An 18968-nucleotide genomic window follows, 5' to 3' on the forward strand; every position below is an offset into this window, starting at 1 on the left:
ATTAAACTCCCATTAATTTATGAAAAAAAATACTTGGATGTTTTTGATAAATAGAATTAATATATCGTATCGTTATTTATTATCTTCAAATTTTTCCACTGCTACTGCAATAATTATGACAAATTAACAATCATCTTCAGACGGTAACTACATTAAATATTGTTTTATTACAGTGGTATTAGGGTTATTACCAGTAGCTATTGTAATATTTGATCGAATGTCTATCGATTGTTGAGATTCAGTTTTATCTGTTATAAATTACAATTGTGTATACGTTTCTGCTGTATATTTAGTTTTCTGTCCTGAAATTAACGACAGCAACGATAGACACGTGGATCGTTATTATCTGGAATCATTCTCGCAAAGTTCGAGCATGTCTATCTCTCGCCTCACTCAATATTATTAAATTGCTAGTATATATTAAATAAAAAATATTATGACATTACTTGCTGTATAGGCTATACACCAATATACTTTGCAAGATTTTAACTATGGCTCCTGGACACCCGTGAACGAAAGGAACGTAGGTACGCAAGGTGAAAAGCGGCATTATTCCTCGTTATTACATTTTATTCGCCGTGTGCATATGTCCCGGCTGTAATATGTTTTATCTTGAGACAAATAAATACTTAAGAATTTCAAGACCGAGAGTTATCAAAAATTATTATAGAATTATATCGTTATGGAAATAATCGGGTACAAGACAAGAATCTCAATGACTTCTATTTCCAGAGAAAATAGCAGAATTGATATTATTGGCGCATAAGCGTTCTGTGGTTCATCATTTTTTTATTCAATATTATCCCAAGAGTGGGAGGAAAAAATCCGTAAAATATTAATAAAATAGAAAAGAAAAAGTCAATATTTAAAATTGATATACCTCTGAACGGCAAAAAGCATAGCTCCCACAATCTTAATGTGACCAACGTTACGCCATTACATTTTTACTATTTATCTTAGAAACACAAAGAAAATAAAGAAGAAAAACTTCGTACACGCGCGACGCTCTATAATACTCTTACCAACGATTTAAAAAAAGTTAACGCTAAACACTTTATCTCTGTTATCATACGAAAAATGTTATCGTCCATTTTTAGACTCATTAGATCATCTGCGTGTAGATAGTGCGTAAAGAGGTGGATGAATACGCCAGAAAAAAGATCCATAATCCGTCTTGTGCGCTTTACAAACGAATGCGAATGGCAAAACGCCAGTATTACGCGGGACAATAACTTCCTATAATTTCGAAATTTTTACTTTGTCGCGACACCCCTAATACTTTCGGGAGACTATAAAAAATCACTGGAAATATATGCGTTGTCGTTTTTATGATTCATTTTTAACGTCCCGCTCTTCAAAGCCAATTGTGAGACGTGTTTTTATTCAGTTGATGCTGTTAATTCACATTTATCAACATATCTGGGCAGAGGATAATTATCCATATTCTATGAGGATTTTTTAAATCTGACACGAGGCATTGTAAATAATCCAAGAACTTGCAAGCTCTCAATATGGTAGCTCTTGTCGTCGAAGCTCAGTAAATCTTAGGCGCGGAACGATCGTTGATGGGTCCAGTTGTTTTACGAAGAGATGTTCCACGACGTATCTGGTCCATTAAAGAATCTCTGACTTGAAGTGGATCTACTATAGGAACTCTGTTCCCCATGATACGTCTTACACTGGCAGATCTACTTGCATTGTTGCTACTTTGCTGTTGATGAGCAAGTTTAGCATTCAATGTTTCTAAAAATCCAGTGGACGTTTTTGAGTTCCTGTTGGATTGTTGTTGTTGCTGTTGTTGTTCAGCAGAATATTTCCTAGAGCACTTCGGGCTATTTCCAACAGGATTATTGGCAGTGCTAGAGGTCGACGAGCTGCTTATTAATTTGGCACTCAGAACAGCCATGAAACTTTGGCCAACACCACCCGGACCTTGTCCTTGATTTATACCACACCCGGCAGAACCACCAGAAGATATGCGATCCTGAGAATTCGATCGTGTTGATGACGAACTAGAGCGTTCAACGGTGCAACGGGTTATCTGCAGAACTGTATTGTGTTGGGTGGTAGTACTAGTTTGATTTCCATATTGCTGGGAACTTGTACATTTACGTAGAAGAGACGGACTCGCCGGAGTGTGACGTAATTCCGTTAAGGTTCGCACGGTTTCCGATACGGATATTGACCTGAAAAAAAATTCAATATTTCTCATTTCAGTTCCCTGTGGCAGCTTATTAATATACAGCGATCGTGTAATTATAAAATTCCAATAAATTAGATACATCAACAGGATATCAAAACACATAGTGGAGACAGGAAATGACTGAGACATTATTCTCAAATGCGTGACCCTCGATTTTTGTTCACACATTCAAAATCATCCTTCATTTTCTGTCTGTCTCTTCATCCTAGATCAATTTCAAACACTCTCTACTCTCAAATAATACAATGAGTAAGAGTGACTCTCAGAACAATCATACTGTCACCTATGCAAAACAAGCTGCAAGTTGATACTTGCAATTTGCTTCCTCCGAATCGTAAGTAGTGTACGAAGTCCTTATGTGTCGATAAGGTGGCCACTGCCGCAAGAGGCGTTACTGTTGAAAAAGCCAAAAACGTGCTAGCACTACGCGTGCGCAGTTATCTCTTTCTTGAATACGTATCCTGCAACTTTAGTCGTTGTAATGTGTAACATACTGTGATTGCAATTGAAAAAGCTGCAAGTTGAAACTTGCAATTTGCTTCCTCCGAATCGTAAGTAGTGTACCAAGTCCCTATATGAGGATGCCAAGAATTTTAATTTTGCAATTTGCTTCCTCTGAATCGTGGGTAGTAGATGAAAATTCATCTATGAGGAAGCCAAAGATTAAAAAAAATGAAAATGCTTCCTTATATAAGGACTTCGTACACTACTTACGATTCGGAGGAAGCAAATTGCAAGTTTCAACTTGCAGCTTGTTTAACGTGAGTCACTATGCCTCTCACAACTTGGGGTGCTTCATACTGTAGAGAACGCATGTAAGGATAAATCTCTTGGGTGATCTCTTCGGGTCTAATATTTTTGAATTGGCTGAAATTCGAAAACTTGAAGATATGTATAATCAGATCTATTTTACCAATCTCCGCCAAATTTGGGACATATCACGGCTAAATGATACTCTATACTTTTCGAAAATTGGAGCTCAATCGGTCAAAGTTGACGAGAGCTATATTGATAAATTTAATTTTTCGAAAAATTCAAAATATCATAAAATCAAAACTTCTCGATCGATTCGGTCCAAATGCAATACCAATCAACCTTGGATACATATCTCTTTGTCAAGAACTATTTAGACGATTATCACAAAATTTGCGATCGCTAGAGCGGGAACGTCCTTTTTTTGGAAATTTGAAAATGACATCAATTTTGAGCCACAGCTTGAATCATGACGAAAATTATAGTCAATGAAGGGATTATAGAGCTGCATATGCCTGCACAATTGGGAGGCTGCAGCTAAAACCGTTCTCTTAATTAATACTTAACTTTCATTCTATTAAATGTCTGATTATCCAATCACCTTCGAACTTAGTATTAGAATGAATTTACCTTTGCTGCGTCGGACTGGCTGTGGGGGAAGATCCTTCCAATAAAAATGCAGGAGGTGGTGGAAGATTTTCAACCTCGTTACAAGCAGTTTCACTACTATGTTCCTCATTGGGATTTGGAAGAGCATTATTGTAGGTGCCCCCGATTATAGTTGAAGTACGCCTTACTGGAGGCGCAGGTCTTGTTGCCTGTTGCATCGATCCTCTACGCGATAAAAGGGAAGACGGAGCTGCGTTCCAGCTGGCATCACTTTGATTATGTACAGAATGAGAATGTGGAAGTGTCGTCTGACTTCCATAACCACTGCTAGACTCTAAGCTTGATTCGGATGTTAAGCTTCCGCCATCCTTTTCAGTACTGTCAGTCTTAAATAAGAAAAACATATACTTAATAAAAAAAAAGATAAAACAAAAATTCTCTAAAACAATTTTAAAACTGTCTACCTTGTCGGCTGTTGGCCCTGGTGCGTTACTCGGTGGAGGGGGTAGTGGTAGCTGCATTTCTTGAGCTCGACTAGCTGCCAAACTTGCCAATTCGTGCATGTTCACGTACATTGGTTGCTGATGTTGATGTGATGCTAACTCTAAAAGATATAAAAATGATAATATAAAAATATAAATTGAAGGTGCTATCTTTAGTGTAACTGGTACCTTTTGCTAAATGTGCACGCAAAGGAAGCTTCGGTTTCCCCCTAAGACTTCCAGGTATCTCAGTCTTTGCTGGAACGTTTGGCCGTTCCAAGCTGGAACAACGACTAGGAATAGGTGGTTTGTTGCCGCCGTTATTCCTACGTAACTGTATTCGAGTCAATTGTTGATTTGACGAGGAACATGATGAGGATGATGATACGGGCGACGCTGGTTGACTATGACAACAGCCACTAACATCTCTATCAGGTGCTTGAAATGTATATACGCTGAGTGCTGGTCTATGATGCCCTTTCTCGTATGCTAAAATCAAAAGAATCTGAATAAAACACCAATTAAACTATTAATCAACTTCCAAAAATCGCTACTTTATTTAAAATCAGCTTTAAAATAGAAGCACATTGTCACAGCTGTTTTAAACTGATTATCTCACATGATAATTTTCCATGACGATCTAAAGTAGCACAGCCCACACTATACTATTGTAGAACAGATTAATTTTCACTTACCAGAAGAAATTGTGTGAGGTCGTTCATTGACAGTACTCTGACTCTTCCTATCAAACTGAACCGATGTTTCCTGAAGATCAGGCCATGTGGAAGTAGTAATGGGTCTAGTAATGGTGCATCCCGTACTCTGATTGCTGTGCGAAGAGGCATTTGATACCTGGGAGAAAAATAAATCCCACTTAGAAAGAGGCAATAATCCTACAACATTATGAAATCGTGCAGTAGAAGCCAGTGCTAAAAACGTCAAAGAGATAATAGAATATACAATAAAACCTCTCAATAATGTAATACTTAAAACCAGCCATCAGGCAATATCGAAACTCCATACTTTTTCAAGTTGCGTTTGTGCCAAGACCTCCTCCGTGAGTAAGTAAGCGTGATTACGCATAAAACGAGGCAAAATATAGAGAAACTGGCAATGGATCATTACGTTATTGTGAATTTTACGCAGTTGAAGATTTCGTTATGTTTATGAGAGGTATTACTGTACATATAACAGAAATATATCATAACACCAGAGCCACTACCTTACCTGGTGCTCAGAAATTGGTTGAGTGTACAGAGTATCCTGAGAAGTAAACCCAGAGTCACGGGAGCTGCTGCCAGTTAAATGACGAAGAGTCATCATGCTGCTGACGGTGGAGGGCCTGACACCAACCGGCTACAACGAGTACAACATCGACTACTGCATACGTTCTCTAAGCTAAGATTCGTCCAGCATCCTTGCCAAGGACTAGAAACTAACGTACAACGACTACAATGACGGTGCAGAGCTCAATGCGTATCAATTGCATAGCGATAAATGACGATGCATGCAGAGATTTAAAAAGAAAAATGTAAATAAAATACCCTGCCTTGTTAAATATTCTGCTCCTAAAGGGATGAAAATAACTATTTCTTTACCTGGGACAGAGATCTGTGCCATGGATGACCAGATGGACTTGGATGACTCTTGCAAGATCCACTGCTGCTACTTGTAAGAGAGCTAATAGAACACATGGAGCTTTTTCGTGATCCCAGGGACAAAGAAGGGCTAGAGGGTGGTGTAGCCAAGGACCATTGGGCCGCGTCGCATCCTTTGATGTCAGTAATTACTTGCTCCGAAGCAGGTGGCAGATGATTCGGTGATGCAGCGTGTCTTTGTAATTGATCAGAAACTTCCTGGAGATGCGTCAATTCCATAAGCATCGCAATCTCTTCATCCTAAATATAATTTCGGTATGAAAACTGTGTTTGTTTTTTAAGTCGAGCGTATAATATTGCAATGCATCAGATTCCGTCATGTCGTTTAAATTAAAATGGCGTTGATTACATTGAGCATTAAATCATCTCCATCCTACTTGACTCAGTTTAATGATACTAGTGATTTCAAGAACTTTGTTTCTACTAACAAGTACTGGTTTCAGAAATCGTGCAAGTAGGCAAAATCTTCCACGTTCCTCAAGAAGCGCAGCGCGTACTGCTTTTCTTTCGGTCTCCTCCAGGCTAAGACGTTTCTCCTGGACAACTGCTGCCGAAGACTCCAAAAGCCTGGTGAGCTCGGCATCGCTCGTACACGTTATATGACCTTGACCCTGAATCTGCCCGTAAATCTGTGCCTGACCCTTGCGAGCTTTCTTCTTCTGCAGTCGTAGAGTGTCCGTAGAACGTTTCTTTAGCTCCGCCCTTGCCTTTTTGTACTCTATGACATTATCGAAAAATTGTACGTAAATAGAGATACAAATTTGTCTCGATCGAATGGAAATTATAGTAACGGCGCCAGTGTAACTTAGCCACTAACCCTTAGCGTGCTCTTTGTCCAAATTGATAAGCGATTTCTTCCAATCCTCCAGTTTCTCTTGAAGTGGCATTACCAAGCAATCCATAATTGCGCTGGTTACAGTTTCAAGTGCCATTTCATTTTTTAGTAACAAGACAAAAAGCGAGAAAGAGTATATCAATGAAAAATACGTTTAAAAACATCTTTGCACAAAAGTATGCATATTAATAATTAAAAGCTTACCTGGTAAAAGATTTCATACGAGTTTCCACTGCCTTATGACGAAGACATATCCTTGTTAGTGCCGTTCCAATTTCCTTTGTTGCTCCTTAGTTATAATAAAACTCTGATTATCCTTGGTACTTAAGTAACTTTGCAAAAATTATTTTACAGATAACGCGTGATTCTTAACCCTAAACCGGTAATCTAGACTACAAATGTACCCCAACGGAATTTCAAACTACGACTCTGAGGTAGCAGACGATATTTTGGACTTGAGACCTTAATCATAATTCAATTTCAATTTTTAGGCTTGGGGTCAGGTGGAAAGGAGAGTCTGTAAGTAAACGCCTGCCGAGCAGTACTTACTTTAATTCCGATTGGCGTACATTTGTATTCCAGAGTATTGTCAGTGTAAGTGTTTCATGTAGGTAAGTCAATTTCATTTTTTTTAATAAATAGTATATTTTACGTGTAATTACGTCATTCAAAGGCTCTGTATCTTGTAAATTAATTTATGGTATGACTTTCATATTTTACGACCCACAGTGAAATAAACATCTTAGTGGATAAAATAAATCGAATAGTTATTTTGCTTTTATGTAATATGTTTGTTTAATGCAATTATATTGAATTAGGTATGCTTTGTGAAAGAAAAATGTGTATAAACTTAGACCATTTTGAAGAAAATAACTGTCAAAAATGGTGACGCAATATAATTTCTGAAGTATCGCAACAGTGAGCGCACTGTTTCAATCGAGATAAAAAAAAATAAATAACAAGGCTTCTGACGAAGAAGAAGATAGCTTGGAAAAATTAACGAATTCGGAATCGGAGCAAAACCACAGGACAGTGTATAGTCCATCAACTGCTACGCTCATGATTAAATCATCGATTTTTTATTTAATTTCAAATTTGCATCTATTTTCATACGTTTCGACAAAACATATACTTACAGAGGTGTAAAAATATTTTTTGTAGACACTTTTCAATATCTATCAAATATGATTATACTTTTTTTACAGATTCAAAAAACGACTATTATATTTGAATGATCCTATGTGTCCTCTTTAAAACTCCATTGGAAAATTCAAGATCAGTCAATGAGAAGAAAAATGAACATTCTTATGTAAAGAAAGTTTTTGCCCGATTATCAACATTTCTTTTAGATTCCGGTGCAATTTTCACAATTTTTTTTGTTACTGGGTTATTAACCCGTAATTTCCTGTTACTATTACGATTATCATCGTCGAGCGAACTAAAGTCTTTTTATTATCTCTACAGAAAATTGCCCCTCCCCCCCCCCCCTTCGAAACGTTGGGGGTACCTTTGTATCCCAGAATGTCGCACGAAAGTACAAAAAATGTTAGTATCAATCAAAGATTAAGCAGATCTATGAACAATAAGCAATGCCTTTTGCATGTATAAAAATAATGAATACAGAGCATGTTTATTATTGTCATTTATTTTCATTATTCATCTATTCGAAACTCGATTTCATGCTTTCTATGTAAAAATACCTTATATCTGACCCAGTGAGGATACTTTTGGGAGAGTGCTTCGGTTGATAGGATGGAAGGGAGGGGGATGGCAAGTGTTCTAGCCGTAGGAGGGAGTGGAACTTTAAGATCAATACTGGCTCAGCTGGAGAGTGCAAGAAATATAGTGCAACGCTGGATAGGGCCGATGTTCCCATTTATGTACATCAGCGGCTATCATAGCTGGACACTCCAAAAAATAATCACGGACCATGTAAAGATTTTAAATGTTAAGGTAAATCGTTAGAAAATTCTCGCGAGCTTGATCCTTCATTTTTTTTAATTTTAATCGAAAAAGTTCAGGCTCTTGCACCACTACATCAAATGAGAATGTGTTCTACAAGTAGCAAAATTGAGGTAGCGGGAGAAAAGTGACTGAATGGGGCTGGAAATCTTTAGTTATGTAAAAGTTATAAGCTTGGCCTACGTATTAAAAGACTATCAGTGTAAAGCTTGATATCTATTACGCCTACTGACCAAAATAAAAACATTATTTACTGACTATGCATTAGTTACTGACTGACTATGACTATCAGTGTAAAGCTTGATATCTATTACGCCTACTGACCAAAATAAAAACATTATTTACTGACTATGCATTAGTTACTGACTGACTATGACTATCAGTGTAAAGCTTGATATCTATTACGCCTACTGACCAAAATAAAAACATTATTTACTGACTATGCATTAGTTACTGACTGACTATGACTATCAGTGTAAAGCTTGATATCTATTACGCCTACTGACCAAAATAAAAACATTATTTACTGACTATGCATTAGTTACTGACTGACTATGACTATCAGTGTAAAGCTTGATATCTATTACGCCTACTGACCAAAATAAAAACATTATTTACTGACTATGCATTAGTTACTGACTGACTATGACTATCAGTGTAAAGCTTGATATCTATTACGCCTACTGACCAAAATAAAAACATTATTTACTGTGGAATTATTAAGAAATAACGTATCGAAAGTAGTTATTTGGCGGTATCTGTCTCTGTCTTCATTCGGATGCTCTCTTTATACGTCGTCGATAGGGAGAAACATTGTGGCGCAATATTGCGGGAAACAATTAAAACATTTTTAAAGGGATTCCGGACCTTTTTTTACCATGCGAGTAAAATTCCAACGAAAATCTTTTAAAAAAACAGGATTTTGACATCGATTTTTCCCCAAAGTAGAGTTTGCAAGGTTAATAATAATTTTGACATAATTTTCGCAACAATTAGAATAAAACTGAAAGCGTAATCCTATCCGAAATTTGTCGTATTTTTTAAATTCACATCGAAATTTGCGGGTCAGATTATTCTTTCAGTTTTGGGCTAATTATAGCAAAACTGGTGTTAAAATGATTGTAACCTTTGAAGAATGTGCGCTGAACTCCATTTTGGGGAAGAATCTCTATCAAAAAATCTGTTATAACATTGTCCTTTACATTTTACTCGTGTGATAATGAGAGGCCCGGAGTCCCCTTAAGGTATTATGGTAGAGTTTAGCTGAAGTCAAATCAATAGCCATATACAGGGTGTTTCCTAAGCCCCGGACAAGAGACATACCGTTAGATCCGGCGTGAAAAAATAAAAATATTGGCGTTAACAAAAATCAAAAATTTTAATTAGTTTATTAATTATTAAAGATAAAAGTAAGCCAATCATAAGCGCGTGAAAACTGTTAACTCCTCCTCAGTCTCCTCCCATTGGGGATAGCGAATCATTTATTTCCCCACAAAAACAGTGATCGGTGGATACGTAAATATAGTAACGTAAATAAACAAAAGAATAATGCAACATGTTTTTTGTGGGGAAATGAATGATTGGCTGTCCCCAATGGAAGGAGACTGAGGAGGAGTTACCAAATTTCACGCGTTTATGATTGGCTTACTTTTATCTTTAATAATTAATAAACTAATTAAAATTTTTGTTTTTTGTTAACGCCAATATTTTTATTTTTTCGCGCCGGATCTAACGGTATGTCTCTTCTCCGGGGCTTAGGAAACACCCTGTATAATTTGTTAAATTTCATTTAAAAAATATAAATATATAAAAAATGTGAATTTAATACTAGCAAACAATAATTAATCTGGTAAATAAATCATATTGTTTACTGAACGCCCAAATATGCAGCGTCATTTTTTACTTAGCGCTTACAATTGGGGAAAAGAATACGCAAAAGAGAGAGACAGGTGCTGCATGCATTTCGTTTAACAATAACTTCTCAATAAGTATACATTTTTTTTACAGTAAATGCCTCAGATATCAAGCTATCTGGAAATACATTTTATTACATAGCTTTGCTAACTTTTTTTGAAAATTAAGGACATTTGACTAAATACAACCATATCTCCCCCACCAACTTAATTTTTCCCAACTTTAATAATTAATATCTCTTTAATTAGTCGGTAAACAAATTTTGTTTTTAGCCAGCAGACACAGCTGATTAAACTCTTTTAATTAGGCATTAAAAATTTAGAGTCATCTTTCTAGCATAATTCTACCATACTATCTTGACACTACTTTGTATTTATGTTATACGCGATTTTTTCACGAAACGTCTATCAGTATGTAGTTTATACAATGTTTCACTTGTAACAACTTCTATTTAGTAAGATTATAAACTTGAGGCTAGTGACTGCTAGTAACCATATGCTATTAGAAGGTTAATTTCAACTAGCAACCGTGCATATATATATATTTACAGATGGCACTATTTACAATAATTAATACTAGTCAAACGTCATCCATATAACAAAAGTTCAAAAGTGTTATTAATTGCTTATAGGAGCATAATTATTGTGCATTTATTAAATCAGTATTTCAAAATATGATTTACTAAATTTATTTATTTATTTTTAGATTTAAAATAAGTTATATGTAGATGTTAATTTGACTTCGAAAATTTTCAGACGACTACCTTAAATTTCAAAATACGGTGAACTCACTCACCTCGAGCATTGGTGGCCGCGTCGGCAATCTTCTGAAAAGCTTCGAGATACGCCGAAATCGCCAATATTGCAGCTCTGCAAATAAATCAATCCGTTTTTCATTGCATACTCATGATTAAGTCAGGTACATAACTATAATATTATAACGTTTTTAACAAGAAACCCAAAACCGTTGAGACGAGGAACGTTAGATATGATGGTTGATAGATGGTTACAAGAAGGTTCTGTACCCCCTTTAAACAGAGGGTTTTACAGAATGAAAAAAAATATATCGGAGTAAACCGGTTTGCTGCAAAGCACGACCGCTTGAGCCATGCGGTCGTATCTGATATATTCGTTATCGCGAAATAATTTAATTTACGACAAACTAAATTCCGAATGTGAATGGTACAGGAACATTTGCACATGTCCAGCACTTCCGGTTTCAAAATGATGCATGGACAAAGATTCGAAACATTGATAATTTATATAAATCTCTATACAACATTTTTATTTAAACGCTTAGCCGTTGAGAATTCAAATTCCGGATAAAGTTCCGAAAACCGCATTCCTCCGAAAAATATGGTTTTTTGTATTCTGACGTATTCTGACGTACTAATTACGAATATAATAGTGAAAATACCTGCAAAATTAATTTTAAAAAAATGGTCATTATTCAAAAAAAAAATAATCTTTTGAAATTTTTTCAATAAATATTGATTTAGAGAAAAAATGTTTAAGTAAAAATTGTAGATTGTAAAAAATTACATCGTTTACGTCCTATTCATTTTTATTATAAAATTATCATTTTTCGAAAAAAATGAGATAAAGCGAAAAACTAACCTATCTAAAAAACCTAACGAACCTAATGAACCTAATGAATGCGGGCTCCGCTCGCAAGCTCACTTTGTGATTAAGAATAAAATTCACCCTGTCTAAAAATTGTTTTTAAAAAAAATAAAATAAGCGAGAAACTAACCTACCGAAAAAAACCTAAAGAACCCAAAGGACCTAATGAACAGGGGCTTCGCTCACAAATATTTCCCCTAAACTAAAAACAATTAGAGAAAAACATTAGTGACGACAATTAATATATGAATGATAAGAAAACATATTTGTTAATTAAAAAATACATGTAAGAAATACCTAAAATAAAAAACACAAAAAACAATAAAAAATAAAAAAAGCAAAATTAAATACGAAAAAGAAAAAAATGCACTTTAAAATCCAAAATTCAAACTTTCCGTGATAAAGTGCATGATTAAATAATCATGTACTGAAACTAAAGGCCATTCTACAATGCAACGGGACACGTAACACGGAACACATAAGCGGCGCGATATTCAATGGTATATTTACATAATTCCATTGGATCCTCCAATCAAGAAGGAGAAAATCGTTTTTAAAACCGAGCGTTTACTAAGGCTCTACGATTTTGGCTACGTCTCGGACATAGCAACGATACGGAAGCGGATGCTAGAGTCGTTAAGTATTTCACGGAGCCGTAACGTGTTGAGTAACATCGAGCATGCCCCGTTCGGTAATCTGTAACGGCTTACGTAAAAAAAACAATTGCCCCGCCAATATTTCCATACGTGAAATGTCATTACCTTTCACTTGTCATTGCCAACTCTATAGACGAGATCATTATCAATATCGTTAGAGAAATCAAATTTCTCTACGATAAAAGTCATCGTGACTTTAAAAATGAAGTAATGATTCACTTATCTATATGAATAAACGCATACATATTTTTTAAAATATTTATATATTGACAGATAATGACAGGTGACGGCTAATGACATTTCACGTATGGAAATGTTGGCGGGGCAATTATTTTTTTCACGTAAGCCGTTACAGATTACGGAATGGGGCATGCTCGATGTTACTCATCACGTTACGGCTTCGTGAAATACTTAACGACCATAGCAACCGCTTCCGTATCGTTGCTATGTCCGAGACGTAGCCAAAATCGTAGAGACTTAGTAAACGCTCGGTTTTAAAAACGATTTTCTCCTTCTTCATTGGAGGATCCCATGGGATTAGGTAAATATACCATTGAATATCGCGCCGCTTATGTGTTCCGTGGTACGTGTCCCGTTGCATTGTAGAATGGCCTTAATGGAATAGTAGTAACAAAATCTATCAATCATAATTATTCTTTATTACAATTTATTTCTACAAATGTTTGTTTCTCTGAACATTATCTCATTTTTCTCGAAAAATAACAGTTTTATAATAAAAATATATAGGACATAAAAGATGTTATTTTTTTACAGGCTACAATTTTTACTCAAAACTTTTTTCTCTAAAATCAATATTTATTGAAAAAAAAAATCAAAAATGTTTTTTTTTCTTGAAAAATTGCCATTTTTTAAAATTACTTTTGCGAGTATTTTCACTATTATATTCGTCATCAGCACGTCAAAATACGTCAGAATACAAAAAACCATACTGTTCGGAGCTATGCGGTTTTCGGAACTACAGCTCAAATTTCCACAAAAAATTATGTTCCAAATTTAGATGATAGTAAAATTTGCAACATTGTTCCAGCATTCCTTATTTCAAGACGGCGCATGCGGAAAATCCGAAAATTTAGTCTCGTATGTTTAAATTGAGAACTCTGACAGAAACACTTATCCAATTGTGTTGAAATTTAGAGGAAAAAATGAGGAGAATAATATCAATCACTTGCCGTCTAAAGGTACCACATCCGCAAAATTATTTTTTTTCAAGGGCGTATGTATGCATAAGATGCAGTGAGTCGAGTAATCGTGCCTCGCGGGAAACTTTGTTTATCCTGATATTCATAATATTACAATTTACGCATAGGATATGGCGCCAAATGCAGAGCTGTTAATAATTTTAAAAAAGTATCTTCGGAAGAATGATATTGACTATTGCAGTAACATCGTACATACTTCGATTTTAATTCTATTCTATACCGATTTCTAATCAAGAATAATTTAAAAAAATATAAGACATTTCAGTGGTCGCCATTAAGACCATTCTACAATGCAACGGAATACGTAACGGGGAAGAAATAAGCGATCAAAATCGTAGACACTTAGTAAACACTCGGTTTTAAAAACGATTTTCTCCTTCTTGATTGGAAGATCCAATGGAATTAGGTAAATATACAATTGAAGATCTTATCGGTTATTTCTTCCGTGTTACGTGTTTCGTTGCATTGTAGAATGGCCTTTACTCTGGTTTCACCTAATAATAATTTACTGCATTCCATAACCGAATTTTTAATGCTGGTTTCGGAATATTGCCAGTTATAATATTCTTAAGGGCGTGTTTCAAAATGTACTGACAGTCTGTCAGTACTGTAACCAACGCTGTATCTTTATTCATCCGTACGCATCTAAGAGAGATGTAATTACTTTTACAGTACTGTCAGTAAATTTCTGAACACACCCTAAGTATAATCATGCAGTCTTATCCTATTTTATCTCACCTGAGACACGTGTGTAACTTTGTTGCCTTGGAGATTAAATCTTCCCATAATGGAGCTCCATTCTGGAAACAATGGTTTGAGAAATTACAAATATCAGCTAGCTTCATATATATATATAGCTTCATATGTACATATATAAATTTGGCTATCGCATACTTTGGAGTCGATTTCTTTTACGAACACGCTTATTCGAGGTCTTATTGCTGTTTTGGGGTCCGATCTCAAAGTTTTTGCGGCGTAATGACTTTTTTGAGGATCATAAAGGTGACTCTCATACCGAATTTGTTTATATTTTTTTTATTGTTAATAAAATTGTTTATAATGTTAAGTTAGGTTAGATTACGTTAGGTTAGTTTAGCTTAGAATTCCAATGCTGTCACATATATATATATATCATTTATATAAATAATTTATTGGGATTTATAAAAAGGAGGGAATATTGAGAAAACTAGAGAGATGGGCTAATCCCTACATTATAGTATACATGCCCATTTGTCACAGATAAGATAGAAATATACGCCTACCCATTAATATTGGTTACACTGATATATCTGCCTCTCACAATCATTTTTATCTGCTACTGTACAATATTTTTTTGAAATCCAATATGCGATATGAATTATACACTATTACGCATCCCCATCAGAAAGATAGACATTCTATCTCTAAACGATATAAGTGTATTTCAAGGCACCTCAACATTAATTTTACCTTGATCATAAAAATTGGATTGAGCAATACATATACATATAATAAAATAATTACTAATTGGAATCTCGTCTGAGATAGTTTTATATGTTTACTAGAAAAAAATCACTCCAAAAACAATTTCATACTTCTAGGAAAGTAAAAAGCTGCAAGTTGAAACTTGCAATTTGCTTCCTTCGAATCGTAGGTAGTGTACGAAGTCCGTATATGAGGAAGCATTTTCATTTTTTTTTAATCTTTCCTCATCGATGAATCTTCATCTACTACCGATGATTCAGAGGAAACAAACTGCTAAATTTAATTCTTGGCTTCCTCATGTAGGGACTTCGGACACTACTTACGATTCGGAGCAAGCAAATTGCAAGTTTCAACTTGCAGCTTGTTTAACGTGAGTCCCCATGCCTCTCACAACTTGGGGTGCTTTATACTGTAGAGAACGCATGTAAGGATAAAATTCTTGCATGATATCTTCGGGCCTAATATTTTTGAATCGGCTGAAATTCAAAAACTTGAATATATGTATAATCAGATCCGTTTTGCCGATCGCCGCCAAATTTGATACAGATCACCGCTGAATGATGTTCTATACTTTTGGAAAGCTGGAGCTCAATCGATCAAAGTTGATGGGAGTTATATTGATTAATTTGATTTTTCGAAAAATTCAAAATATCATAAAATCAAAACTTCTCGATGGATTCGGCCCAAATGCAATACCAACTAACCTTGGATACAAATCTCTTTGTCAATAACTATTTAGACGATTATCACAAAATTTGCGATTGCTAGAGTGATAACGTCCTTTTTTTGGGAATTTGAAAACGACATAAAATCCGAGCCGCAGCTTGAATCATGACGAAAATTATAGTCAATGAAGGGATTATAAAGCTGCATATGCCTGCAAAATTGGGGGGCTGTAGCTAAAACAGTTCTCGAGTTACACACATTTGAATTTTAGGAGGCCATTACACACACATCCGGACATTTTCTCCAAACGTGTTTTCTCGACGTTTTGGCACATTCTGAACATGGTGATATGAAAATCTCGACAGCCAAATTTTCCACCGTCACATAGCTTCCTCTATGAGGAAGCAAAAAGGAGCGTTTACCGGAGAATAACAGAGTGAGCAGCGAAAAGGAATAAGAAAGAAAAGGACTAAAGAAGTAAAAATATAAGAAACAGAAGGCGTAAAACAGTGAAGAAAGAATAAAATAGCCAAAGCAAAAGCCAAAGCAAAAACCCGACTCCAGTAGAAGGTGCATCCGGTACGGCTGTCACTCCCATATCTCACCTTCATATCGTTGACGATTTGCTGAAAGAGGCCGCCCAGGGCGCTGCATTCCCTCTCAATATTCACGTCCATCTTTCTACTTCTCTTTTGTACTCCAGAGAGAAAGTCCCACAATAGATCCACGATCTTGAAGATCCTCACAATCTCTAAACACGACGTACCCTTGGTAAACACATAATTTATTACAATGTCCCATCAACTATAGGGACGCGGTGCACGGCTCTGCAGATACAATCAAGTTGCACAGAGCTTCACGACGGACGCCAGGCGCCCTGATACGTTTGCAATATTTCAAATCTTTTTATTTTCCTTTCAAAGGTCACGAAAAGCACAGCACCACCGCCACAGGAATAAAATGTAGAACAACGATGATGAGGATGACGACGACGAATAACTTACATACACCATGAACGATGCTTGTCTAGTCCCAAAAATATCATGGGTAGATGCGTAAACACGACTGAGAGTAGCAACGAACAAGGAAGTAGGGGAAGAGCGTTACGCGATCAGTGAAAAGTCTCGCGGGTCCGCGTCTGCGTGTGATCTGTTTTCGTTGTACACCGTAACTGCCCCCTACGACCCCGTTCCCGAAATCAGAATCCAGGACCAGTGTACCTAATCGTTATTCCGGATCCCTACTTCTGCAGTATTGTAGAAGGAGGCCCGCGTGCTGGGGCGATCTGCCTTACTATTGGTGAGTCTCGATGGACACAATGGAAAAGGTACAGTCTGTTACAAAAGTGAAGGGCCTGGACTGGGCCAGTACCAGTATTGGGACCACTGAATTCTAATCATACTGGAATCCGAACGGCAGTAGTGGGGGCCACGCAGAAAGAGATAGCAAGGCCACATGTGAGTGTAGCAGCCTGTCTCTATCGCACACTGTACAGTCTGAAAAAGTTTACGCTGGGATAAAGCAGTGCGCACAGAGAAGACCAAGCCAACATAACATAACCTGAAATAGTGGCACATATATTTTATTTCGAAGACTGCTAAATATTTTTTTGGCGATTTTATAAGGCTCTATATTTATATCATGAAGCGTAGGTAGAATTTATATGTACTTGTATTTCAGTGCTTTTTCGGCGGAATGTAATGATATGTCGGCGGAATAACATTTTTGCAGGGCTTGTACACCACATGCGCAGTTCAATTCAAAAAGGACAACATTATCCACGATGTGAGTGAGACAGCTGTGCGCTCGCCGGGTTACCTCCGAATACAACCTGCGTGAAGTTGGCCGGCCAACTTTTATTTTTTAAACTTTTTTTTATTCCAATCGTTTTATAGTCGTTTGATAGTCTTGTAAAAACGTTTGATAGTCAATAGTCTTTTCAGAAAATCAAAATCAAAATCTGGTGTGAAGTTGGCCGGCACTTTTTTGTTTGTAACCGGATTTTGTTTTTCCAGAGCTCAATCGATGCAAAATCGTTTGACAGTTGCGAATAAATTAATAAAAACGTTTGATAGTCCATCGTTTGCAAGAAAAATGAGAAAAACCATATGCGAATCAAGGATCCCAATCGATACAATACAATCGATTCTTCGATCGGTGTGTCTATTGACTTAGACAATATAACAAACTTTTTCTACTTCCAATCGTTTGATAGTCGTTTGATAGTTGTTCGATGGTGTTTGATAGTCTTGTAAAAACGTTTGATAGTCAATAGTTTCTTTCAGATATCAGTGTCGCGATCAAATGTATCCAATGAACAGAGAAACAACGTTGCGATTTTCGCTCTCGGCTTATTCTCGAACACACCTAGTGCTCTGCCGCACGTGAAAAAGCTTCTATGAATGAACATATGTACATCTGTCAGCAAACGCTGATTGGTTAAAACGTGTCTGAATACCGTTTCAACCAATCACCGCACTGCTATACAAGTAATGTTGCATGCCCGAATTTGCCATAGGGTGACAACAATGCATTGTTATAAGCTTCTATTGAGCCATTCTGAAAAGCCATGAAAGATGACGTCATATAGGCGTCCATGCCTATGTTCCGATGTAAGCTTACAGTATTATGACTCTGTTCCTGTTTACCTACTAAAGAATGATCGGAAAGTATAGTTCTGGTTACTCGTAAAAATAACTTATAACAACAATTGCTGACTTACGACTATTATGTAATTATAGAAATGCCTAAAACCTGGCTTATTACGTGTCTTGAAAAAGCTGATTATGGACAAGAAGCAAGGAAACGACAGCCAACTTCACATCGTACAACGATTTGACTCTTCTGAAAAAACTATTGACAACTAAACGTTTTTACAAGACTATCAAATACTATCGAACGACTATCAAACGATTGGAAGTAGA

General features: G+C 36.2%; 1 protein-coding gene across 3 annotated transcripts; it reads right to left on the reverse strand.

The window, feature by feature from the left end:
- Positions 1 to 62: 62 nt before the first annotated feature.
- LOC107270389 (MTSS1-like protein) lies at positions 63 to 17278 on the reverse strand. 3 transcript variants are annotated; one of them, XM_025087754.1, is made up of 14 exons: positions 17049 to 17241; positions 16650 to 16811; positions 14653 to 14714; positions 11212 to 11285; positions 6745 to 6829; positions 6523 to 6614; positions 6134 to 6423; positions 5646 to 5945; positions 5275 to 5403; positions 4743 to 4899; positions 4237 to 4536; positions 4030 to 4169; positions 3587 to 3951; positions 63 to 2186 (listed from the first exon to the last, which is right to left on the reverse strand). In XM_025087754.1, the coding sequence occupies exons 1-14, from the start codon at positions 17055 to 17057 to the stop codon at positions 1535 to 1537; spliced, it is 2817 nt and encodes a 938-aa protein (XP_024943522.1). In that variant the 5' UTR covers positions 17058 to 17241; the 3' UTR covers positions 63 to 1534. The 3 variants fall into 3 exon arrangements, with proteins under 3 accessions (XP_024943522.1, XP_024943523.1, XP_015600839.1); XM_015745353.2 differs by having other exon boundaries at positions 1535 to 2186; positions 16650 to 16795; positions 17049 to 17278; XM_025087755.1 differs by lacking the exon at positions 5275 to 5403.
- Between the last annotated feature and the right edge of the window lie 1690 nt (positions 17279 to 18968).

The sequence above is a fragment of the Cephus cinctus genome, unplaced genomic scaffold, assembly GCF_000341935.2.
Source record: "Cephus cinctus unplaced genomic scaffold, Ccin1 Ccin1_scaffold0749, whole genome shotgun sequence".
Taxonomy (NCBI): Eukaryota; Metazoa; Arthropoda; class Insecta; order Hymenoptera; family Cephidae; genus Cephus; species Cephus cinctus.